Genomic DNA, 25,774 nt, shown 5'->3' on the forward strand with positions numbered 1-25,774 from the left:
TTATAACACTTTTTGGCACGATCGTTTAGCTCTCCTGAGTGCGGCCTCAGTGTGACAGAAAATATTTTTCACAGAGGTTAATCATATCAGGAGTGGTTTGTTCATGCGTGTTTGGCAAGCAGAATAAATAGTATGATAAACACTTATTAAGACATCAAATAGCACCGTGTTGGCCCATCAATGGTTGCCACCATCATAGCGTCACATTTTATAGGGTGAATCCCTGGAGAGTTGTTTTCAGATTCATGATAAGATGTCAGAGGCCTCGGGGCTCACTGAATGTCATTTATTTGGCAAAAATGAGCTGAATTATTGTGAATGCTTTTCTAAAAAAAGAAGCTGTAATCATTGAGGTCTAAAAAAAAGAATGTGAGTACTGATTTGGCAAATGTAAGAACTGCAGAGGTCTTTGTATAAGCAATGTTAAAATCTGATTCTAATCGTAACGCAGGTAAGAAATAAAATGACTGCCAACCTCAGGTAGGAGAGTGTGAAAGTGGTTTGGCGGCGACATAAGATCGACAAGTCACCAACTTAAAAATAAAGTACTGCACAAAAAATGATGTCCACTTAAAACCAGCTTACACTGGCCATTATACAGTATCTGTCATGAGAAACACAGTTTCTCTGCGGCCCTGTCGAAGAAAATCTTCTCTAGCAGTTACAATAAAATCAACAATCACATTGACAAAAGCAAAACATCTCATTACAAAGAGACTGAGAGGGAGTCCTCAGATATCCATCTGAATGGTGGAAATGAGGAGACACAAACTTAACTTTGGCACGCTGAATGAAGAGGGCTGGCAGAGAGGCAAGACTGAGCCTGCAGCTGTGTTATGGCAGTGTTTGGATGAAGGAGGCCGCACACTCATAGCCCTTTGTTGAAGTAGACCCGCTCCACCCCTGGGTGGTTGGCCCGGATTTTCTCCTGCAGCTCTGGCTCCAGGCGGCTGACTGACATGGAGCTGAATCAGGCGAGGGAATGATAGAAATGCAAGGGTTAATGGGTCAAATACAGATACTGTAGGCGTATTATGCAACTTTTCAAGCAGAAAGGAATTATGCCAACTCTGCAGAGAGAAAGGGCAAAGTCTTGACACACTAGTTACTATTATTTAAGGAACACGTTTTTAAGTTTCAACTCACCTCTTCTGAGGGAACAATGCACAGCACAGTGGAGTGGCAAACACCAGGCTGAAAAAGAAACAGATCTGTGAAACACCCAGCTTCCTGTTCTGACAGAGGCTGAGAAGTTTGCCCTCAGGTTTAGATAAAAGATCGTGGTTTAGGTTCAAATGAAAAGAATCTGGCAGAAAGGCTGAGGGCAAACTACTGCACTCTGACATCATCTGATTGGCTAAAAAGATATCTGATAGACAAGAATGAGGATAAAATCATCCATGTGCTCACAGCAAGCTTTGAAATTAGTGTCCAAATTTTCGTTTTTTATTGCTGCAGTGTTGATATGTATATTATCCCACTGAGGAATTTAATGTTGAAAGGGAATGTCTATTATACTGATATATCTAAAACTATGTGATGGATTCTCAGTTTTGCACAGACATTCATGATCACCACAGGACAAATCCTACTGGATTTGCTGATACCTGAATTTCTCATATAGGGACATCATCATGTCAAAATTATTTTGGTTTTTGACCAAATACCTGCAAAACTACAGAGCTTCAGATGTGTTTTACGTTTAGTGTTTTGCTTAAATGTTAAAATGCTAAGATGCTTACGTTAGATGAACATGATAAACATTAGACCTGCTAAACATTAGCATACTGACATTTACTGTACGTTAAGAGCATGTTAGCATGCTGATATAGCATTTAAACGTAGCTCAAAGCATCAATGTGTCTTAGCAAAGCCCCACAGAGCTGCTAGCATGCCTGCAAACTCTACTGTCCATTTAATACAGGAAATGTGCTGTCATCCCACTGAACAGTAGATGTCATTTAAACACGTCTTCACTTGAGACTCCATCACATAGTTTAAGATATTTCAGTCCAGACCAGAGTGATAAGCAGACTATTGTTATCCTTAGAGTTGCCCTGTTGGCGTTTGTGGAAATAACATGCCGCATTTTTTATAATTCAGTGATCAACATCCCTGAGACATCAATAAACTTTATCATGTCAATGCTGAGATCATTTTGCCATGAAACACTCCAAGTGGTCTAAAACAAGCAGACATATAGTGTGGCTCAGCTGTGGAACTTGTACTTGTATATTAAAATCTCATTTTCATAATCACTTTTTTCTTCATTTCACAGGCCCGACTTGCTTCTTCTTCTGTTGTTGTATTCTGCTGTTCTGTCTTATTGTGCAAATAAAGAGACCGAATCAAATATAAAAAGGGAAAGCTACCTTGGTATAAAAAGTGTCAAAATCTCTGGTGGATGCTAAATTTACACAGTCACATCGCCCACCTCTACAGCAGCTCTGCGACTGTGCTTATCTGCTACTGTCATGTGTTTTGAGCTGAACGGAGGGAATGCTACACATGATTTTAATTGGCCATTTTGAGGTCACCAAAGGCAAAGTGGAGCCAGGAAAATTTCAGCGAAACACGTGAGAGGATGTGTGGATCATTTTTTAGCAAAAGAAATGATAGAATCTGTGGGTTGTTTGTTTAAATTCCTGAAAATGAAGAAATATCTAGGGAACTCACAAATATTAAGAGCACCTTCCTCTTAAGATACTTCACAATAACTTAAACGTTTGAAGTTACATACATCTAACGATTACCGACATTTCATATGTTTGCTGAAGTAAATTAAGTTGAAATTTCACATGGCTGCTTATCATTATCAGGTGGACCATCTCTGACGACTCACCAGAATCCCACCAGGCTGACTTGAATAGGTGCACTCATCCATGGGAACTTCTGAAAAGACCAGGCAGAAAAAAACCAATGAGTGGCACAAAAGCAGCGGTGAATTCCCATACTGGAGCGGCTTCATGTCCTCAGCGCTTTTCATTCCTCTGATGTGTGATTACGAAAAGAAAACCAAGTGGCAGACACAGCGTGGAACGTGAGAGTACCACCATTCAACTGGAACCGTCATGGCGTTTTAAAAACGTGATGATGAAGCTGATGTTGAGGACGTTATACTGTGTGTCTGGGACTAATGCAAAAATATACCCACCCTCAGGAAGGCCTTCTTTTCCAAATGGTTCATTAAAAACGGGGGGATAGCTGAAAAGACCAAAATAGAATATCACTGCACAGTGCCTAAATATGTGAAAAATATAACAACGTTTATGGTTTACAACTTGCATTTTGTTTTCCTGTTAATTAAAGCATGCCACCAGCTGCCAGAGGCAGGGAGCTAACAAACCTGACAGCAGGTGTCTAATTGGGCTGATGATACAAAGATACTCATACCCATTCCTGGAGAAGCCATGAGGATCCTGGAGACCACAACCTGAGAGATAGCCTGCTGTGCAGCTTTCGTCGACTCTCCTAACCTGTTGTCATTCTCATCTGTGATGGGAATGCCGTGTTGAAGTTCTCTGAAGGTAAGGAGCAACGCAGCATATATCAGTCCAACAGATCTTTTATTACACTTGCTAAAGCTGGGCTCAGACTACAGGAGTTTAACAATCCAAACTGAGTTTGAAAAAGGGTCGCATCACACAAATAAGGAGAATAATCTCAAATATACGGAGCCCCTAAAGTGACAGGGAGGGACAAAAAATAGATAGTGCGAAAAATTCAGACAATACAAAAAAAACATTTAGATGGTGAAAAAAAAATATGATGGGGAAAAAAATAGATGGTGAAAAACAAATTTGATGGTGGAAAATATGTGATAGTCAAAACCAATTGGAATGTGGGGGAAAAAATAGATGGTGGAAAACAAATGATTCCACCTATTTTTTTCACATTTTTTTTCCCCACTGTCGAAGTTGTTTTCCCTTCTTTTTTTTACCATCTATTTTTTTTCTGCCATTTATATGGCAGATCTTAAAGGTCCAGTATGGATCTTTAAATGCCCATAGATGGATTTTGGTCCATCTATGGGCAGAAGTGGTATATAATATTCATAATGATGTTTTCATTAGTTTATAACATAGCCTGTAAAATGATGGACGTAGCCATCATGAAGACACCCGCTGGTTTGTGGACTGCCGATTTGAAGCATCAATTTTAATAATACGTAGATACCGGACCAAAGATGACACCTATGCACTAGCCTACACAACAAGGTTTGCCTGGCTCTGAAGCAAAGTTTACATAGTGGCCAAAAGTGTAATTACACTGTCCAGGTCCATCAAGTTATAACTTGCATTTTGTTTGCATTTGTTGGGCCCAAAAAGACTTTTTCCCATTGACTTCCATCTGGAAAGAGATGTCTGTAAATCAGGGGATAATTTTTTGTGAGCGTCAAAACCCCAGCAAAACGACTCATTTCACTATCTAGATTCAAGCCATCCAGTTTGATAACATTTAGAAAGTCTAAAAGAGCCACAAAATTACATTTTTGCGACTGCCATTCAAGCCAGCAAAGCGTTGAACCAGAAGTCAGTCGTTTCATTGGCGGAAATTAACGTGTCAGGCACACTTAGTCATACTCAGTCGCCGTGAGTCACTAGTGAGCAAGTATCATGGGCCCGGTCATTTGGAGGATCCGGATACTTTCATACCACAGAAAAAGAACTTTTTTTGCTGTGCGACTTTCCTTGGGGCCTTGAGTTCAGCATATTGGCTGTCGCCATCTGACTCAGACTATAATGACACTTTGCAGACAGCTTGTCACTCAAGTGGCTGCCCTTATTTATGTGTATAAATGAGTCTTGTGATTGTTGTTATGAGTCTTTCAAATTTTCAAAAAATTCACCCCCATATAGTTGTTGTGCATGTTGAAATTGGCTATAGAGACAAAACTGTTTTTGAACCAGGTTTTAAAGATATTTGTTTTTGCTGTGAAGTTGGGCTCTTTTGCATTGCGGTGCATGTGGATTTATTTTGCTTCTGTTTTCAATGAACTGCAGTTTTTTGGCACTTCAGCGTTTGCTCCATTTTTCAGCCTCAGCAGTTACCGCCTGCAGTTACCTGAAAATAAGAATCTTGTTTTCATTTCCGCTTATATCTACATATGGAGCAGGTACTCGTCCCATGATGTCTGCCATGTAGTTTCCACAGTAGCCCAGAGCAGACGAACCAAACACTGACTCTAAAATGGGTCATTTACGTTTTTCTGTCGGCCACTGTAGTTCTCCTGCATGCTTGATAAATAGGATAAATTTCAGTTCTGCAAACTCACCCTTAAGACTGGAGACTGGATCTGTAAACCCCTAACATTAACAGATAATCTGGCCTGAACATCCATAACAACCAAGGTCCTCTACTGGAATCCTCAGGGACATATCGGCTCCTGTATACCAAAACTCCTGTAGTTTGATCCCAAAATGAGCAGAAACTCTTGGTTTCCAGGGATGTTTTCACCATCATTATCCTCTTCTCAAGGTCAAAGCCTTTATGTATTTCATTTGTCAACATGCTTGAAAATGCCGACGCACATTGTTGAGTGTTGCATGTCCTTCTCACCTTTGTCTCATCAGCGGGATGTTGATACAGTTAGCAGCAGCTACAGCAGCAAACGGAACAAACCGTCCAATCAGGGGTGAGATGTGCTACAGCGGGAGAGAGGGGGCATAAAAAAAGGGGGTAAGAAACTGATTGTTTGACTCTGCTGTATTCTTACAGACCCGTGTTAGTTATTTCAGCTTATATTTCAGATGCTGTACATGTAGGCTTTTCTACCATAAATCAGGATGTATAACACAAAGTCACTCTAAAAGCTGTCAGGACAGCATGCTGATACGAGGGCATGACCCTGTAAATAATACGGCTCTTCTGTGACAAAGAAACTATTTGTGCGTGGCTAATTGGATGTCAGTGTGCGGTAGGGGTCAATACATTAAAATGAGATGCAGAATGGGGTTAGATGAACTGATACCTTTGTTAGTGCGTTTAGTCCTAGAGCGGTGGCAACTGCCCCTGTGGTGGCAGACACATAAGCTGTGCCAAGCTGACTGCAAACAGAAGAGTAATCGGTCACATCACACAGAAGAACTTGTTGAATTAAAGGGTTAATATGAGCCAGTGTCTGTGTGCCAAAACGTCTGTCTCTCACCTGACTGTGATTGGAGCGTCACCGCTCCTGTTGGTGTAATTGACTATTGCATTGAAAGACTGATTGATCCACTGCCAGAATAAGACGGCTGGAGTTGTCCTGCAGGATTTAAAACAGTTGAGTCATTTGCAGGAGCAGCTGAGAGGAGTGACAGATGTGCAGTGTGCTGCTTTTAGTGAGATAGAAGGAAAGTGTATTAAAAAGATTTTTAATCAGGCCAGAGGTGTCAAACCTAGGGCCCACACAAAGGGTCCAATCTTGCCCTGTGGATGCCTTTGCACAGCTAATATTGATACACTCGTAAAGGCTAAGAGGTTTCCGGAGCGAGTAAACACCGAGTAGCCTATGTTATGTAAAATGCTGTTCCAGAGGCTTTTCACCCTGACCTGAATATAATTTTCTGAAAAAACAATGACAATTTATTGCAGTCATATTTAAAGATATTGAACGTTTTCCAAAATACTGATAATCAGCAGTTTCAGTACAAAATAATCTTTTAGAGACCTTTATTTTAAAACTATATTGTTGAAACCCCATGGCTAAGATACCACCCAAACTTCAGATTTGTAAATGGTTTGCAATGCAGGAGATGACTTGACCTGCTTCCTCAATATCTTCCACTGAAATTCAGTTTGATGATGCCAGCATGACTACACAGGAGTGGAGAAATACATTTTAAAAGTGCACGCGTAATGACAGTGAGTAATCAACTGACTGAATGTGGAAAAATGGAGAAATAGTGTTGAAATTGCACTTATATTTCTTAAGGCATCTCAAGCTGTTCACCATCTGTTTTGTGAATGGATGAATATTTTCAGAATGTGCTTCATTAAACTAAAAACAGGGAAAATTCAGAGTTGTTATTCATAGGTTATTATGCAATGGTTTAACTGGTCTGATCCACTTGAGATCTAATTGGGCTGTGTGTGTCCCATAAACTTTGTTTCCCATAAAATTTGTTTGACACCCCAGTTTAAAAGGCCAAAAATATTGATTTCTAGACTTAAACAAATATTTCTTTCTTTCCAGAGGTCCTTCAGTCATAAATAGTCCATTCTACGTAACTTTCCCAGTAAACCATAACAGCACAATACCAGGATGCTAAAACTGAAGCAGCTAAATGGAATTTAGCCATGATGTTTTATCATTTACACTTTTTTCTATTGTACCATACCTGTAATTAGGGCTGGACAAAATACCAATATTATATTGATACCATGATATGAGACTAGATATCTTCTTAGATTTTTGATAGTTTTGTCTTTTCCTGCTTTTAAAGGCTGCATTACAGTAAAATCATGTGTTGCTCCAAACTTACAAGCCTGTTCTACCTGTTCTATTATTTGCCTTTACCTACTTAGTCATTATATCCACATTACTGATGATTATTTATCAAAGATCTCACTGTGTAAATATTTTTAATTATTTATTTTTAACCGCCCGGCCCTACCTGTAATATTATCAGCACCAGCAGGAGTACTAGGGATAGTGGCAGTGACAGTCAAATTCATCAGCTTGGGTGTAACACTCATAGTCTGACAACAAAACCCTGTCATGTCCTTACTTGTAAAATGTCATCATGCATCCTGTAATTGTCATGTTCATTGGAACCTGCGCTGACATGCGGCCAATCAGGATCATCTTCTCCCCAGTGTCGGGGTGGAAAGCTGAGTCAAAAATATATTTGGCTCTCCACAGTTCATCTTCTGTCAGTCCTGGAGAGACTATACCTTTCCTAGGAGACAGTAAAGACAACATTTAGAGCAAATCCATTCACAAATGTGCTGAATTTACATCCTGTCTCTGGTGTTTTGCTGCTGTTAGCTGTAGCCTGGTTTACCTGTAGTCAGTGATGACTTTGTGTGCGTGTGCTAGTTGTTCGTTGGTGAGGAGGATGTTCCTGGGGTCTGTGACAGTGAAGAAATGTTTAGCCCGCCCTACAAATGTGCTCTGGTCCCACCGGGGCTCCTTGATGTTTATGGAAGTGGATAGCTCTGCTGCCATATTTATCTGGGGAAAAGAAAATAATCTTATTAGGTATTTGTCAGCAGTGCACAAAAGTATGTAGGAATGATGCTTCAAGGTTCAGGATTTTCAGTCGCCTTCTTATGGAGATAGAAACAGAAATGGCACAAAAATACTCAAGTTCTTTTAGGATTAGATATCTAGAACAACTGTGTTTCATAACTGCATTGTGCTGGGCTGACACTGACTGATATTGCTCAAGGATTTTCAGGAACCTGCTCCAGCGCTCACCCCTGGAGTTACAGCCTCTCCCTTCTTGTTTTTCTTCTGCAGACACAAGTCAGTGAAGGAGGACTCATGAAAATAACGCTCCTCTCTGGATTGCAATGCTGCTTATTCAGCATAATGTTGCTATGGTGACGGCTGACCTGACACAAGGGTTGTGAAGCAGTAAATTGCAAAGCCCTATTATGGGCACACACCAACCCCCAAACTGTGACTGAAAAGCAGCTCTTGGTGAGTGACAAAAGCCTTTGCAAGTGCAATGTGAACAACTGTACAAAGTTTTTTGTATTTTTTTATCAATTAACTACAAATTGCTTTGTAGTAAAGTGAGCAGTGGATTATGCAACATTTTATTACCACCACATTGAGTGAGTATTTCATTGAAGTTTTTTATGCATTTATGATCTCACAGTCCAAAACCAGATATGACTAATCTGCACTGACTCAAAAACATCAGCTTTGTGCATGCAGTATTGTTCCCAGCTTGTGCATGCAGATAACCCAGTCTGATCTGGTTTTTAACTATTCGTCACATGCCCAAGCTGAACTACATGGGTACATGCCAAAGTGCAGCAAGGCCATGCAGCAGCTGCATGATGAAACTCCACCTGAAATTGCACCAAAGATGGCTGCTGGATTGACAATAAAACAGGAAAGTCTCTTGTTTGCTGGCGAATGTCGCGTGCAGGCGGCGTGCTGTCCCTTTAAATTGAATAAAACTCCATGAGATTCTCACGAGACAACCACAAAACATCCCCCCCTTCTCTGAGATGGTACAATGAAACACTAAATTATTGTAAGAGTTGGTTTGAACAATGATTGCAGAGCATGTTAATTTCATCAATATAATACTAATCAATTAATGAAGGCGTAATAAGGAGGGCTGAACTTTGGACTGACACGGCCTCTGATCTATAAACCCTCTCTCTGCCTCTGCCCTCACTCTCAGCCAATCAAATTCGGCCTGCGTGGCTACACATTAACCTGCAATTCACAACAAACTCCTCACAATCAAATATATCATCCGCACACTTCACGCAGCATCTCGTGGGAGATATTTTAAGCTTCATTTCCTGTGTATCTGGCATCTATTACACTGAAAATAGCTGCTCTCTGTCTGTGGTCGCAGGGTAAACACGCTCTGTGACTGGATACGGTTAATTGTTCAACCCGACGTAGACCAGTCAAATCTGGACTGTAACTGGAGGTGCTGCTGCTGCATCTCAGCAAAGCTTTGAAGGCTTCAATACACAGTTAAAAACAACACAAAAAAAGCATCATTTTAAAAACATCTAATTAGACATGACATCTGTCCAGCCCGATAATTGTCCAGCTGTGCGCCCCAGATTCAACTAGTATCAGCCTGCCACATCCACACATCCAGCGAGCCCCGCGCGCCTAATGACAGTTTCCCCAAACCTCAGACACAAAGTGCACGCTGGTCTTTTCTATGTCGACGTCTTGATGGATCCATCAAAAAATATCGATAGGTTACTCACTGCACTGTGGGCTCCGGCGGTCCGCAAGAGGTGTCCCTGAAAGGCTGCAGCCAGCTAATTTTACATGTAGCAGCGTCACAGAGCACACAGAGGCACATCCCCCTAGCGTCAGGACCTCATCGAGAAAGTAAAAGTCCTGCCTCCAAGCAGCTATTCACACCGGAAAATACCGGACTTATGACTATCTATCAGTCATAGAAAAAACTCCTCCAAATGCATGGTGATTTTTTTTTTTCTCTTTCAGGAATCAATAATTTCTAAGGCGAACACTTGAGATGGCAAATTAAGTTTCATTGCACTCTCTCCTTAAAGAGAGGCTTTTATTTCCAGCTGCGAGCTGAGCATCACATCCGTTACCGCTCGTTTATTTTCGCCACGTTTATTCACTGGCAGTAAATCATTAATAACTGGTAAAACTTTGGATTTCCACACAACAGCCTGACATTGGTGGGCGACATTAATGTCTTGTGAGAAAGCAAGTGTCCTTTTAACCAACAAATCTTTGGTTAATAGATAAATAAATAAGAAAAACATAAAATTAAAGGCAAAATCAGTCTCCTATAGAAAACCAGCGGTCGTATCGGTTTTATGGTGCAGATTCATGACATACCAAATATACATGGGTGGATAATGAGACAATGGGAATCTGGGCACAGACATGTAAAGGGCCCCACCACCTCTCCTACATTGGAAACATACACAGACTTTGCAGTGATTTTGCTTCTTTTTGTTATAGTCATTTTGTGTCTTTTTTTTGTCGTTTTGACTCCTTGAAGTCATGTGACATGTCTATTTGGTTGATTAACTCCTTCTTGAAGCTTTTCTGTATCTCCCTTTTGTCATTTTCCATTTTTAAAGTCTTTTTTTGTTTGGTTGGTTCTTTTTGTTTTGTTTTTTAGATAGTTGTGTCTTTTTTGTGGTTATAGTCATTTTGCTTCTCCTTGTAGTCGTTTTGTGTCTCTTTGTCATCATTTTGTATTTTTGGTCATTTTGTGTGTCTTATTTTGGTTGCTTTATCCATTTTTGTAGTTATTTTGTTTCTTTTTTTTTAGTTATTTTGTGTCTCTTTTACCCCTTTTCCGCAAACATGGAACCAGTACCTCTCTGGTTCCTGCACTTAATTTTGAAACCTTTTCGAGCATTTCGACCAAAATTAAACTGGTTCAGAACCAGAAGAGTTAGCTTTCAACAAGAATAAAGTAGCAGTTTTTTCTTGACCTTGACTGTGAACCATGATGACGTAAGTGGGCATGTCATTTTCTACAGGTTGGACAGAGAGGCTGGAAAATCCTGAAAAAAATCCTGAACAGGACCAGTTCAAGAACCAGAACTGATATGGTGGAAAAGTGGTATGAGTAGTCGTTTCGCATCTTTTTGTAGTTGTTTTTTTTTTTGGTGTTTGTTTGTGTATTTATCTAAGATAATTTTGATACTTTTTGGTTGTTTTGGCCTCTTGATAGTTCTTTTGTGTCTCTCTTTGTGGTCATTTTGTGTATTTTTTTCTTTTTTTATGTGTGTGTGTCTTCTTTTGTTTGTTTTACACCTTTTTGTAGTAATTTTGTGTCTCTTAAAGTTTTTTGGGGGGGTCGGTTAGAGAATTTTGTGTTTCTTTTTGGTTGTTTCTCCCTTTTTTGAGGTGATTTTGTCTTTTTTTTTTTTAAAGATATTTTTGAAAAATTTTTGATCATTATATGTTTCTCTGTAGTCATTTTGTGTCACTTTTAGGTTGTTTTACCCCTGTTCTTTAATTTGTGTCTCCTCAGTCATTTTAAATCTTTTTGGGATATTCTGTCTCTTTAAGGTAATTTCATGTGGGTTTTTTTGTGTTTTTTTTTTTAAGGATTTTCTTTTTGTATTTTTTGTCTGTTTTGTCTGTTTGTAGTTATTTTGAGTATTTTTAGTTTGTTTTACTCCCTCCTTTGCAAGTCTTTGTGGTCTTTTTATGTCTCTTCCTAGTCAGTACGTGTTATTTGAGTGACACTCTTTAAGTGAAGGTCATGGGCCCCCCCTGAAACTTAGAGCCCCTGGGCCTATGCTTGGTAACCCAGTAATCCATCCATCCAAATACTTGTAATAAAATTTTAAATGAATATAAAAGTAAAAATATATGTATATACATACATATAAATACATACATACATAATGGTAAATAAGCAGTTTTTGTGTGTCTGTTTCCATCTAGTGGTGACTGGTGAGAAGGAATAATGCCACAAACTGTACCTATAATAATGACGAAGCAACTTCAGTCTTTTATTTCGTATAGCTGTGGCTGCAAAACATTAAGTTATTTTTTTACAACTGATGTCATTTGTACCAATATTGCCTACTTAAATGGATTACATCGACTCCCATAAGAGACAGCAGAGCAGAAAGAGAGCTAGTCACACTATAACAGGGTATAAAAAAGAACATCGTCTGTCAGTGCCATGTGATAAAAATCAAATACAAAAGTGCAAAGAGAACATATTCATTTCCGACGTCTAACCCTATCATCTCACTTCACAAAATAAACTGTTGCGCTTCAGTTACAAAAAGAAAAAGAGTTCACGTTATATTTACTGCAACCTTTGAGTTGAGGCCATGCCAAGTGAAAGATGCAGCTTACATACTGTACATGGAAACACTCTGGTCATCATTAACACCCTAACACAAAGATTACTTACATTTAGTTGTTATTCTCAGCATTCATGTTTCCTGACAAACCAGCAGGTATTGTGACGGTATTGTTCATAGTAGCAATCATGTCTAGCAATAAAAATGTCATGCACAGAGAGGAAAAAGTTGAAAGGATGATGGTCTTTAGCTAGTTGTGATAGTTTCCATTTCATTGTGATATTGGCACACATTTTTTTTTTGGTCCATAGGGTTATGAATGCGTCTTTCCTCTGTGTAGCCTCTCCCCATCCTCATCAGTGATCTTTACAGGAAATAGTCTGGCGTACGCCGCGTCACGTGGGGCTCCCCTCTGCGTGGTGCAGGGTCGAACTGTAGGCTAAAGCAAACAAAGGGAAGACTCATCATCACTCACACTTTTATATTTCAGAAAGTGCTAAAAGTCCACACATAATATCAAAGAGTGTATTCATTTTTTAAAAAGTACTTACAAGGAGTATTTCAATGTATCATCAAGTTCCATGATTGCCGCCTGGTTTCCACAACGATAACAATAGTTTGGTGCACTGAAGATCGTCACTACATTGCGGTCGTGGCACCAATTGTAACCCTAAATCAAGAGATTATTTTCATATTACCTATTTTTAAACACACATGTATTGCCAAAGCTGCATCTGCAGCATCTCTGATTAAAACACAGAATTATTTTCAGCAGATCAACAAAAGTCAAAGTACCTCCATCACCAGCTGGTGGGCTCTTGAAACCAAAGTTAGGCCATTTGCGTGGTTGAAGGTCTCGGATATGTCCTGCCCGAAGGTGTAACCAGCACCACGGGGTGAGATGCCCCAGCCACCACGGTCATCTGGGTCCGACCATAACAAGTCACACATTGGACCCTGAAAGATGAAAGAATCATCAGTGTTGTTTAGTCTATTGTACATGCAAACACATGATCCATCCAGTATGTACAAGTATCAGAATACTTTCCACTACAGACTTTTATAGGGCTGCAGCTAAAAAATATAATCATTATCTATTAATTGTTGTTTTAGCTGTGAATTGTCAAAAAAATGGGAAAATAAATTTAAAAAGAAAATTGAAACACTACAAGAAAATATTTTTTTGGCATATTTGTTAGAACACATATAAATAATTTAAATTTTATTAAAATTGTTGCTGATTAATTTTGTCAGGGAGTCTATAAGTGTTAGACAATAAAATTAAATGCTTTTAAACACACTTTTAAGACTTTTTATTTAATATATGACCATTTTTTAGACAACTCATTCTTATCCTCTTATCTTCAAATAGGCATAATATGTAAACATCCAGATAAGTATTACACGTTTGGTCTAGAACAAAAAGTTTTAGGTCAGATAGTTTCCTTTAGGTTAGATAGCTTTAATAAATCAAGCAATTCCTTTTTTTCCACATAGCAATTTAGCAAGTAGCAATTTCTCTCTACAAGTAAATATGACAGTATAAAGTGAGCACATCAATGCAGAACAATGTAGAATAAGCCACAGTTAAGGTATACTGTATTATTTGGTGATAGACAGAGTGTGTTGTATGTTAACTCTCATGCCGATTTTGACTAATTTTACAATGATTCAAATTTAAGACTAATAAATGTCAATGCCTAATATTTATAACTCTATCTTAGAATCTGATGTGCATGTATAACAGATTATGATGTAAACATAGGATCATCTTGCAGCATTACAGAATAATCCATAATCTAAAAGGACCTTCACATTTAAAAAAAAAAAAAAACAACACATTTTTTTTCCAAATATCAAATGTGCAGAATTGATATGGATTGAATTTACCTCATGAGGAACCTCCTGCAAGCGATCCAGCGCTCTGATGTGTTCCAGTGTGTCTATTGAAGGGGACAATCCTCCATGGAGGCAGAAAATCTTACAGAAAAGAGAGAAATAACATGATGAGTCCCTGTATATGTGCTTTGTGTCACATGCTACATCCAAATACACAACCATACCTGGTTATCTACCAGCGCAGTAAGAGGCAGGTAGTCGAACAGATCTGTGAAGTACTTCCAAACATTGGCATTTCCATATTTCCTTAAGCACTCGTCGTAGAAGCCGTACACTTGTGTGATCTGCCTGCTCTCGTGGTTCCCTCGGAGGATTGTGATTCGTTCACGGAACCTTACCTATAAAGAAAAATGAGTTTATAAACAAAATGCAAGAATAGTCAACCATGAATATTATCCTTGACTTAGCTCCTAATTTTTTAGCTGCCTTACTTATAACATATATATATATATATCAGTGGCAAGCTGTTGTTTTTTTTACCTTAAGAGAAACCAGGAGAGTAACAGTCTCCACAGAGTAGTAGCCTCTGTCCACATAGTCTCCCATGAAGAGGTAGTTAGTGTCTGGAGACTTTCCCCCGATCTTAAACAGCTCCATTAGGTCATGGAACTGACCATGGACGTCTCCGCAGACTGTCACTGGACATCTCACCTCCTGCACATTGGACTCCTTTGTCAGGATCTCCTTGGCCTTAAATAAGAAAAAGCATAAGAAATCCTTTATTGATGACCGGGGGGGAAGTTGTGGTTTGTTATGGTCGCAGAGATGCCAAGCATAGAGAATTATAAAAGTAAAAGTAAGTACCAGCACAAGTATGTAAAAATATAAAACATGTATAAAGTAATAATAAAACGATTAGCACTAGTGTGTAAATATTCTAAATTATAAATATGTATAATGTGTTGAGTGTGTAAAGTATGTAAACATTTAAAACTGCATGCCTTACGCTACAGTACAATGTATAAAACTATCAGGTTAGAAATATAAAATGTCAGTGTGATGCTACAATGTACAACAGATATACATGTGTAAGAAGAACAATGAGTATACAATATGTATAACATGTTAAACAGATTACATTCAAGAGATGAAAGACTATTGCACATTTACATAATTGCAGAGGATTGCTGTAGTTGAAATATTGCACCAATTCTTGCAGTTAATACAGTGTATGGAGAATGATTGCACCTTAAAAAACTATTACACATTTGAAATGTAAAAAATAATGATGGATTTATATTTGAAGATAGGTTAATAACAGGGTGACGCTGATTAACAGGTAACACAGAGTATGGTGCACAATGGGCATGTGTTTTACAGAAACCTTGTTTATACCCCGAGACACTGCATATTAGTCATTTTATTCATTGTGAAGGCTATAGCAGAGCGTTACAGTTTGCTGTGGCAGTGCCAGTGCACTCCAGTGAGATAGAGGTACCAGGAGTGGGCGTAGCTAGGGAAAACATATTTGCAGGCATCCTCCTCCATCTTCTTGGCGAGTTGCTTCCCTTTGCAATGTACTGTATGCAGCTGCAGCCAAATGGTGCGCTCCAAAGCAAGGCCACATGCATTAGCTGACGTTAGTCCAAGCAACACTTCTTCAACGATACAGTAGATGTAACAGCTAATGCTCCGCTAGCGCCGTGCAGAGCTGCTGACAGGTATTAATAGCTCCCCTGCCTTGCTGCGCAAACCTTACCTTTTCACACAGGACTTTGACCTGATTCTCACTCAGCTGTTTGCACTCGTTCAGTTGTTCAATCCATCCGTCCAACTCCTTGGTGAATGACTTGTCGTCCATGCCTGGTTTGCTGTCAGCTAACGAGCCGAGCAGCTTTAAAATGTCTCAGGGAAGCCTCTCACGTTTTGATGTCCCGGCTAAGCTACGTCCTAGCAGGCTCTCTGGTCATTCGCAGCTTGTTATGTGTATGTGCGCGCGCGTGTGAGTGTGTGTGTGTGTGTGTGTGTGTGTGTGTGTGCCCCGCGAAAACGAATGCGTCAACTGCCGCGCGTGCCTGCAGTTTTGTGGGGACGAAACTGTTCAGTTCACATGATACAGAAATGATCCCCGTCTCCTTGTTAGATGACTAAGGTCATAAAGCCAACTGTTAGTGTGGTAAATAGTGGAAGACTAGCTCAGAGAGACTGGAGACCCAACCCTGCCAACTCTGGTCCAGCGCGAGGCTGAGCAACAAATCACATTTACGTCATCGCATCCCTGGTGGCGGATTTTGAGAAACGTCTTGTTTATTAGTCTGTTATTAAAATGTAATGGGTTAATGTTTTTCAAATTTTGTATTACTTTTTACTTGCTGATTTTGAGTTTTCTGGATGTCGATTATTTAATAAGTGAAATTGTTCGTTTGATCTGCCCTCTGCTGGGACTGTCAGGACCTGAAGGGCATCATTAAAAGTAAAGCACACGGTTAGTTATGGCAGATTTATCATGGATCATATCTTTAAAAAACTTTAAAATATTATTAATGTGTTGTTTGTCTCTCGTAATTACCCAAGAAAAGAAGACAAAGTATTTTCAATTTGGCAATGATTTTAACAAAATAGGGTATTCATTTAGCAATAAATATATATATATGTATTTGTTTTCTGAAGGGTAATACATGTTAAATATTATATTGTATTATTCCTAGTTTATGCATTTTATACAATCTATTTTTTGGCTTTATGTCTATTATTATTCAGTGGATTTTATTTTCCGTGCTATGCTATGCTTTCTGTGCATTCTATTTTTAATCCTTATTTCTTTTCTTACTTCTATTAGTATCATCAAGTGGGTTTTATCCATGTGTAGATGCATTCTGTGTACTCTTTTCTGATCTTATCTTATATTTACATGCAGGTTTTATTATTTCTTTATGTCTTCTATGTCTTTTCCTGTGAAGCACTTGGTGCATGTGATTTCTTTATTGTTTTGCACATTGGGCTGCATTTCTTGTATAAAAGGTGCTATAAAAATTAAGTTTTTATTATTATTGATATTATTATATTAAACTACTCACTAGTTTGGCTAACAAAAAGGCTTTCAAGACACTTGAAATGTGTATGTCTTTTTTTAATTTAATGTAATATCCCCCTGGCTTTTTATTACTGTTTTGTTTGTATAGGCTATATTAAATTTTATACTGGATTTTTGTTACACTCTGTTGTGTAAATATGGAAAATATGGAATTACCTATCTTAGTTGGTGAAAACATCCCAACAGTCATGTTAATTATAGCTCACATAATAAATAACACAGGTGTGACCCATGATCAAAATTCTGTTTAATCTATTTACATTTTTTGGCAGGTGGTATAGGGGCAGTTTCTGTTCTCATGGAAAATCATAAACTAAGCTGTGAAATCAGCAGTTGTAAGATAGGTAGCTAATTAGCAACATAGTTATTTCAGAAATTAAGATTAACATAATCATTGGCAGTGCTGAGGTTACTTTTAAAATGTAATAGGTTACAGCTTTACCCTGATGAAGATCTAATAAGTAATGTAATTATTTATAGGCTGTAGCTATCACAGTAATGTAACCAGTTTATTACATCTGAGTACTTTTTGATTACTTCTCTAACAAATGTTTTAAAGTGGGCAATAAAGTTTAAAAGTAAGAGGCTATGCCAGAAGACGGGATTCCTGCATGACAAGTTGTAAAGTAAAAGAACTAATGTATTACATGAAGGGGAGACCAGGGGCAATTGTGGGAACTGGGCAATTGATTGAAACACTTGACGTCTCTCTCTCTCTCTCTCTCTCTCTCTCTCTCTCTCTCTTTACATTCTCTCTCTCTCTCTCTCTCTCTAGTGAGATATTTTAAGCAGAAATGTGTGTGTGTGGTTGTCCATTGGATTGGATTGCCTTTTCCACACCTGTCAGTATGCGCCACACTGAAAAGACTACATTACCCACACTGAGACGTCTTCCTCTCCAATTGCACATGCGCAGTCGTTCGTTCTACTCTAGACAGCTGTAGGAGAAAATGGCAGCACTCATGCTAGGGCAGCAGGTAAGACATTCAATGATTTTGGTGCTTTTAATCACTTTGGTAGTTTTTTGACCTAATAATATATACAATAAAAGTATATAGAATTGTTGTATTTCTATCTGAAGACCAGGGTGTAACGCTAAATTTCAAATATATTCACACGAGGCATTGCACTTGAATGACTGCTAACGTGTTAGCCTACTAGCTAGCCGTCTGTAACGTAAATGGTACACAGCGTGCCAGAAATCAATAACCTCTCAATTTGTTTTTTCTGTGTTGACATAATTAAATTTTTCTTTTCTAGGTCCGCCAGTTCAGCACGTCTGTGGTCAGACCTGCAGCGAAACTGATTAAGGTGAATAACGTCACACTGCACGAAGCATGACCGTGATCGCAGTTTGCTAAATGTGTGTGTTTATGTCCTTACAGCCTCCGATTCAGGTGTATGGAGTGGAGGGCCGCTATGCCACCGCTCTGTTCTCAGCTGCCAGTAAGCAGAACAAACTGGACCAAGTGGAGCAGGAGCTTGGAAAACTGTCTGTAAGTCACAATGAAAACCCTGAATAACAGTTTGCTGTTGTAACGGTCAATGGATGATAGAGGTAGTGTTTTACTCAACATTTTCTACTAAGGTGTAAATGTATCTCATTTACACCATTAAAATAAAATAAAAACATCAGCAAACATGTTGTTTATCTAAGGAATAAAGCTTTGGGATAATAGTGTGAAGTCTTTTTTCCTTTGCTATTGTCCATGCTGTTTAAACTCATCCTGCCTTTCCTCTAGTAGAAAAATTCAGTTGTCTTTTGCTGTGTGCCATCTTGTTTTTCAGGCCGCCATCAAGGATCCCAAAATGTCCAGCATTGTAATGAATCCTCACATAAAGCGCGGCCTCAAGCAGAAAACCTTAAATGATGCTCTTGCAAAGGCCAAGGTTTCGCCCCTCATTATCAACCTCATCAGTGAGTGATCATTCATTGCTGATATGCGTTTTAGCATGACATTATCATTATCATATATGACTGGACTATAGGAAGGCTCCGTGAATATAGTGTATGTGACATTGTATAAACCAAATAAGTTAAAGGCCATTCAGTGAGGTTATAGGAATAATAATGGACAGTAAAAGGGGTCCACACACCAAAGATACAAAACTTAATTTTTGTACTAAAAAGATGCCAGAATAAAGCATGTAATACACTCTGTTACTTTATTTAGTTTGGTCATAGGAACCAACGTGTAAATAATAAATAAGTATGTAATGCAATAATAAATAATGTGCAGGAATATAACAACTACACCTAAACATGCAGAGTTTTTAAGTTTTAAATACGACTTTGGTTTCTTTGCCCCAAACTGATTTATTTTTTTATGGTTGTTGCCCAATACAGACTTGGGTAAAATGATATACACAACCTCTTTTTTGTCACTTTTAAAGTAACATGGTAAAGAATACAATTTTGTGCTAATTAAGACCATTTTTGTTTAGATTTTTTTATCTTGACTTCTTTTAAAGACAACTGACAGTGGTTAAAAAACAGAATCAACTGCAGCTCTTGAAGTCTCTATTTTCTTTCCAAAGTCTTTCACCCTGTGACCTCCATAGAGGTCACAAAGCCAATGACCACACTAGCATTTTACAGAGTGTATACATTTATATAGTTCTGTGGGCCTACAGACAGTGGAAGGGTGTTTTTGTTTTTTTATTTGTGTTCATTTTGTTTTTGGAACATTTGTTGTCACTAATATGAAAAGTGTGCAGATTAAGTGAGAGCAGTGTAATTGTGTAAAAACATGCTACAATGCAAACAGATAAAATGGCTTTTCTGTTAGCCAATTGTAAGATCCAAAATGCATTTCTCACAGCAACGTTACTCCACCAGCCCTGTGGTTCAGTCCATAAAGGAGTGCTACATTGATATTGTTCATAGTGTGATTTAACCTTTGAGTATATGTTTCTAAATTGTACATACAATTATTAATTTATATTGCAGGACCAGTTGGATGAAATCAAACAATATATATATTTTGGAACTGAAGTAATACAGTATGAGTGCCGTGTACTTGTTTCGTCAGTTGGTAATGCAGTGAAACAAAGGTATCAGATCTTGCTCAAATGTCGAGTGCTTTTTGTTTTGCAGATGTTTTGGCCGACAATGGTCGTCTCACGCTCACTGGTGATGTTATCGCTGCCTTTGGCAAGATGATGAGTGCACAGCGTGGGGAGGTCGTCTGCTCCGTCACCACTGCTCAGGTATGGAAAGGGCAGACGAAGCTTGGGACAGAAGCCTTCCCATACAAATGCTGTTTAAATAATACACTTAGAGTAATAAAGTAGTCTGCTTACAGTTGGTGCGTTTACCCTAATATTCCGCTAATAATAAGAATAATGGCCCAATCATAATAAAACTGGCCTGATCGGGTGAAATTATAAGGTGAGCTGAGAGGGAATAATCCATTCAATAGAAACATATTAGTCCCTAATTACTATGTTAACACCAATTCAATTGTCTCTGTCTTTTTGGAATAAATACTTCCTACGCATATTTTCCCCACGTGGTTAACATTAGGTGACGTAGCTAGTAGAATAGAATAGAAAAGAATAGTCTTTATTGTCATTGTACCAGTACGATGAAATTGAGGGTGCTCCCACAGAGCTACCGTACTCCACCGAAAATTTAAAGTGACATAAGACAATAGTAACGTACAAGGGAGAGGCAGTGTGGCTTGCGCTTCTGCTGATTTTTATAGAATAATTGAGATACTATAAATATTTAGCACCCTGCCAGTATCACATTCTTATGTGAATACTCTGAATAATAAATGTTTTCTTTTGTTTGTAACATTGTCACGTGTTGCAATGTGGAGTCGCTGGACGTAATAGCTGACATATGAGACATTTATGGAAAGTTGTTAAATTGTTTTGTCTGCAAATGTCTGTGTGTGACATGTGTAGGGGACATCTGTTTTTCCAGAATAAGCCTGGAAAAAAAAAATCTGCTGTAATATTTCAGGGAGTTTAGACTCTACATAGTGGGCGGAAGTCAAAAATAAAAAATTCAGAAAATGCTTTGGGGCATGAAAACGCACATCCTATGAGATCCCTTAATTAAGCGTCCATGCAAACAGTTCAGCTGGAATTTCTAATCAGAATTATTACATTCAGATTAAAGAAATATTGTCCACGTAACAGCTACTAGTGTTTATTTTTGGGCCTTTCATACATAACTTTTTTTTTTTTAACTTTACTCTAACCATGATACGTTGCCTCACAGTAACCTGAGGCTACCTGAGGCTGGTGCTGTGTGTACATTAAAATATTTATGATAAAAAATGTTTTTCTCTAAATTAAACGCTGTTTCCTCAAAGCTTTAAAAAAAAAAAATCTAAGAGACGCAGCACCAAAACTAGATTTTCCTGAGGCCAGCTTGTGTAGATTTGTTAAATGAGAAACAATGCATGTTCTAAATCATTGAGCAAAGCTGTCCGTTTCATTTTTTCTGCATTCATGTAATGAATATAAAAATGTCAGTGAGATGGTAACCTACATGAGAAACGAAAAGAAAAAATCGATTAAAATGATTATCTGCTTATATTGATTGATCTGACACAGATATGCATGATGACTATAAAAGGCTATATTCTGGCACATTCCTGTTGAATCTCTTTCACTTTAAAACTTATCACCTCACATGCAACACTCCCTATCGTGTGTTTTTAACTGTAAATATGTGACCAATTCTTATTGTATCTATTTTAGCCTTTGGATGAAGTCAATCTTGCTGAACTGAAAGTAGCTCTCAAGGGCTTTCTTCAGAAGGGTGAAAGTATCAAGCTGGAAACAAAGGTAGAGTATCAATGCACGATTCCAGAAACATACAAATGACCATTTTTCAGGGTGGTGTGACTTTATTTTGATCTGCATCATAGTGATTAAAAACCAGTCTAACCCCGATAATTTTGAGTCATCTGTTATTTCAACTGTTGTGTCCTCTTCACAGTCGGATCCTTCAATCCTGGGTGGCATGATCGTCTGTATCGGAGACAAGTATGTGGACATGTCCACCAAAACAAAGATTCAGAAGCTGACCAAGCTCATCAGGGAAACTTAAGTCCTGTGGACTTAATTTCGCAAAAGATTAGAGACGACCATTGGGTGGAAACGCTGATAAATGTATATTGCTATCTGTCCTAGCGCTGCAGTTGCTCCTTCAACCCAGTGTCTTTACCTAAGTTCATATGGATGTTAATAAAAAGTACAAAAACCCGAGTATGATCTTTGTTGTCATTGGTGTTGTGGCACTTGAATGTTCATATCTTCTGTCAGTGACCAGTAATAATGATCCTCACACATGCTTCTCTTACTCATTGGAAATTCGGGGCAATCTAATTTTATAGTTGCTGTAGTAATATTTATGATTTTAATCATGTTGTAACTAGAGGTCCTTGTTAATTCGCTATCAAGATGCGCCTTTGTTTAATTTGGCAGAATCACCACAGCTCTGCTTCTGCGTTTCCTGGAAGCCTTTGTGCGCATGCGTGGTCAGCGCATCCTGTTTTATTAATTTTTTTTCCAGGCGAAAATGGCTGCCACTCTCATCTAAACCTCTGTTTAAAGGATTAAACGAGCATGAAATAGGCAACCGAAATCGCAGCCCCGCTTCACGACAATCCTCCCGGACGTCAGGGCGCAGTTTGTGCAGCGTCTTCTCAAAGATGTTGTGGCTGCCAGAGAAAGAAAATGTATGCGATCCGAAATTAACCCTTTCCATCTAACATCCACCAACAAATGAGGTACGAACAATTAATTTTACCTTCTTAAAATAGTTTTGTGGGGAAAAAACAATATACATTTTCGTGCATGCATCTTTATTGTTGTTGCAAACTGCAGTTATAGTCCAGCTCGCTTTGTCTTGACATCACTTGTGTTTTGTGTTGCAACGCTAAGAGGCCTGTTGGCTCCACTGAAAGTAAGCTACTAAAGATGCTTGTTTGGGTTGTTTGTCTGGATGCACGTGTCCATGTGTAGCTTTTCTACCTAATGTTTATGTTTCTCTGCACTCCCAACAGAAAATGATGCACCAGGTGACCAGCAGCAACAGCAACTATTGTATGAGTGGACTGGCAGAGGACTGTCATCCAGCCAGCCACTTTGATTTATGTAGCACACAATCCAACAAATTCTACCCCTCTGCCACCACCCCTGGTTTGCAGCTGTCCCTTTCCGGCCTCGCCCCTTTGCCACAGGGCATGCACAAAGCCATGGTATGTCAAGTGCAAGACACCCAGAGCGACTTTCAAGCTCAGACAGTGAGAATCAGGGGCAGTGAGGCTGCAGGGCCCGATGGCTCCAAGAAGAAGAAGGGTATAGTGAAGTCAGGGCGGAGAGGGAGGCCATCAGGGACCACAAAGTTAGCTGGTTACCGTACAAGTACTGGACGTCCACTTGGGACAACTAGAGCAGCTGGATTCAAAACAAGCCCAGGGAGGCCCCTTGGTACCACCAAAGCAGCAGGATATAAGGTGAGCCCCGGCAGGCCCCCCGGCAGCATCAAGAGTCTAGCTCGGCTCAAGAAGCTGGAATTTGGTTGTGACAGCGCCAAGAAACTTGACTTTAGCAACTGCAGTGGCCCCAAGAAACTGGACTTCACGAGCTGTGATGTTCCACCTTTTCCATACACCATGATGGAGAAAAGACCCCTCTGCGAGCCCAGCGGCAAAGTGGACGAAACCAGCGAATAGCTCTGCCCAGTGCTAGATAAACATTTTGAATGCATGAACAAGAAGATGCTCCGGAAAACATTTCACTCAAAAGGAAAGGACTTTTTGCCATCTAATGGCTCTGACTGAGTGTTTGTACAGTGTTTGACATTGTCTTCATCCTCTCATAATAAATGACTGAATTAGAAAGAAGTATGTTATTCCAGTTTGGCAGAGATGCATGCGTATGAACTAATCACACCAGTTAGTATAGAAAACATGTATTTATCAGTTTGTGGTTCAAGCCATACTGGAGAGTGAATCTTTTTTTGTTTCCCTCAAGCATTTTGTTCCTCTGAGTTGTGCTTTGACATTTTTATGGCCAGGTTCTTGTGACATTTTCTACATTTATAAAAAAAAAAAAATGCATTTTACAACCAGCCAATCAAATCAGCCTTTTCCTGAGCATACATATGTGGATGTATAGATGTCCTCTGTGCGTCGTCCAGTTCAATGTGTTTTTATTTTATGATATTATCCTGCATCATACCTATAAGGGGAACACTGCGATAGTATTTTTAATCAGCTTGATCTGGTAAAACTCACCGCATTATATCCTTTTGAACACAGTATTAGTTATTTCTGCACTTTGTGAATATAGTTTGGATTATGTATTGTAACAGCCTGTTTAGTCCTCAAACTCAACTCAATAAGCATTTCTGGATTTACATGTATGTTGTAATGCTGTTCATTAGGGAACTTAATAAAACTGAAAAATGCTTTGTGGTATATGTAATAAATGCTAATGTGCTGTATGTGAAACCAAAATAAATTGTCTTTTTCATATAACTATTTGAAAGTCTGCAATTCTCTCTGTGGACACAAGAGGGCCCATGTCTCCAGACAATACTAATCACTTTGTGATAATACCTTTATTTACCCCCTGTGAAATGAAAACGCGACGTACAAACATTTATCATCTTACTATTTTGGACGTGATGTCCCACAGTGTGATAGCAAAAATGGTGAAAAAGTCGAACAAAGCGACGTGTTTTAATGTAAACGCCACATAGATGATGTATTAACATGAGAAAATGAGTTAATTCTCGAATCTGTATAGTGTTTCTACTGGATCATTCATCCAAACGGTTAAACAAATGAACCACCTACACATCTAAACCAACTCAGATTGTTAAAAATGTACCGAGAGGGAAGATACTCTGCTGTCAAGTCGGCACGGTCTTTGTTTGATCTTCAAGGACTGGCCCACTGCAGCGAGCCTATTGTGCTCTCTAAGTTGTCGCATTTGTGGATATGAATCCATTTGATCCACGGTGCGCGCACCAAATTTGTATTACTGTGTGAGGGCGAGCTGGAAGGCGATCACTTGTATTTTTAATCGGAGCAAACCCCGGATTTATGCACGCGTACAGTCACACTGACTTCTTTATCTGGGTTTTTTTCTGAGCGCCTAGCGGCCTGTTCCCTCATGTCAGAGGACTCTGTGGAAAGGCAATATGGCGCACGGAGTTTAGTTTGACCGGAGAGGCCGTGTTAGCGCATTGCAATCATTTTGTGTCCTCGATCTCCCTGCGCCACTCACTCACACACACTCACGCACAGGCCCGTCAGCAGAGTAAAGCTCAGAAACAATGGGCGCAGAAATGGGGCAAATTGAAACGGGTCATTCATTCATTTGTGATTATTCTGCCTGTTATTAAATCGCTATTAGAAA

At 39.0% G+C, this 25,774-nt stretch overlaps 4 protein-coding genes across 4 annotated transcripts; 2 read left to right on the forward strand and 2 right to left on the reverse strand.

Annotated features, from left to right (window-relative positions):
* Nucleotides 1–774: 774 nt before the first annotated feature.
* On the reverse strand, nt 775–9,986 carry sfxn1 (sideroflexin 1). The gene is made up of 11 exons (XM_042493309.1): nt 9,898–9,986; nt 7,989–8,158; nt 7,713–7,883; nt 6,149–6,247; nt 5,972–6,047; nt 5,560–5,645; nt 3,394–3,521; nt 3,155–3,204; nt 2,843–2,892; nt 1,147–1,194; nt 775–965 (listed from the first exon to the last, which is right to left on the reverse strand). The coding sequence occupies exons 2-11, from the start codon at nt 8,150–8,152 to the stop codon at nt 869–871; spliced, it is 969 nt and encodes a 322-aa protein (XP_042349243.1). The 5' UTR covers nt 8,153–8,158; nt 9,898–9,986; the 3' UTR covers nt 775–868.
* Nucleotides 9,987–12,158: 2,172 nt separating this feature from the next.
* Nucleotides 12,159–16,520, reverse strand: LOC121947875 (serine/threonine-protein phosphatase 2A catalytic subunit alpha isoform-like). The gene is made up of 7 exons (XM_042493034.1): nt 16,049–16,520; nt 14,830–15,039; nt 14,514–14,687; nt 14,341–14,430; nt 13,246–13,407; nt 13,002–13,120; nt 12,159–12,889 (listed from the first exon to the last, which is right to left on the reverse strand). Exons 1-7 carry the CDS (start codon nt 16,148–16,150, stop codon nt 12,817–12,819), a joined length of 930 nt encoding a protein of 309 aa, XP_042348968.1. The 5' UTR covers nt 16,151–16,520; the 3' UTR covers nt 12,159–12,816.
* Nucleotides 16,521–18,267: 1,747 nt separating this feature from the next.
* Nucleotides 18,268–22,609, forward strand: atp5po (ATP synthase peripheral stalk subunit OSCP). Its single transcript, XM_042493036.1, has 7 exons — nt 18,268–18,360; nt 18,644–18,694; nt 18,769–18,879; nt 19,172–19,301; nt 20,481–20,593; nt 22,100–22,186; nt 22,341–22,609. Exons 1-7 carry the CDS (start codon nt 18,334–18,336, stop codon nt 22,449–22,451), a joined length of 630 nt encoding a protein of 209 aa, XP_042348970.1. The 5' UTR covers nt 18,268–18,333; the 3' UTR covers nt 22,452–22,609.
* Nucleotides 22,610–22,887: 278 nt separating this feature from the next.
* Nucleotides 22,888–24,892, forward strand: si:ch1073-44g3.1 (UPF0461 protein C5orf24 homolog). Its single transcript, XM_042493368.1, has 2 exons — nt 22,888–23,133; nt 23,410–24,892. Exon 2 carries the CDS (start codon nt 23,413–23,415, stop codon nt 24,079–24,081), a length of 669 nt encoding a protein of 222 aa, XP_042349302.1. The 5' UTR covers nt 22,888–23,133; nt 23,410–23,412; the 3' UTR covers nt 24,082–24,892.
* Nucleotides 24,893–25,774: the final 882 nt, after the last annotated feature.

This window comes from Plectropomus leopardus, chromosome 9 (assembly GCF_008729295.1).
Source record: "Plectropomus leopardus isolate mb chromosome 9, YSFRI_Pleo_2.0, whole genome shotgun sequence".
Classification (NCBI taxonomy): domain Eukaryota; kingdom Metazoa; phylum Chordata; class Actinopteri; order Perciformes; family Serranidae; genus Plectropomus; species Plectropomus leopardus.

Bases quoted from the DNA above. Each gene is read 5' to 3' on its own strand.
- sfxn1 (XM_042493309.1), bottom strand. From the start codon at position 8,152: ATGGCAGCAGAGCTATCCACTTCCATAAACATCAAGGAGCCCCGGTGG. The intron at 6,248-7,712 runs GTAAGGACATGA...TAAATCCTGCAG, and splicing joins TGCATGATGACATTTTACAA to GACAACTCCAGCCGTCTTAT. The intron at 5,646-5,971 runs GTATCAGTTCAT...CTCCCGCTGTAG, and splicing joins GACTAAACGCACTAACAAAG to CACATCTCACCCCTGATTGG.
- atp5po (XM_042493036.1), top strand. From the start codon at position 18,334: ATGGCAGCACTCATGCTAGGGCAGCAG. The intron at 18,695-18,768 runs GTGAATAACGTC...ATGTCCTTACAG, and splicing joins CTGCAGCGAAACTGATTAAG to CCTCCGATTCAGGTGTATGG. The intron at 18,880-19,171 runs GTAAGTCACAAT...CTTGTTTTTCAG, and splicing joins AGGAGCTTGGAAAACTGTCT to GCCGCCATCAAGGATCCCAA.
- si:ch1073-44g3.1 (XM_042493368.1), top strand. From the start codon at position 23,413: ATGATGCACCAGGTGACCAGCAGCAACAGCAACTATTGTATGAGTGGA.
- LOC121947875 (XM_042493034.1), bottom strand. From the start codon at position 16,150: ATGGACGACAAGTCATTCACCAAGGAGTTGGACGGATGGATTGAACAA. The intron at 15,040-16,048 runs GTAAGGTTTGCG...TTCTTATTTAAG, and splicing joins TCAAAGTCCTGTGTGAAAAG to GCCAAGGAGATCCTGACAAA. The intron at 13,121-13,245 runs GTACTTTGACTT...CTCTTGATTTAG, and splicing joins CCCACCAGCTGGTGATGGAG to GGTTACAATTGGTGCCACGA.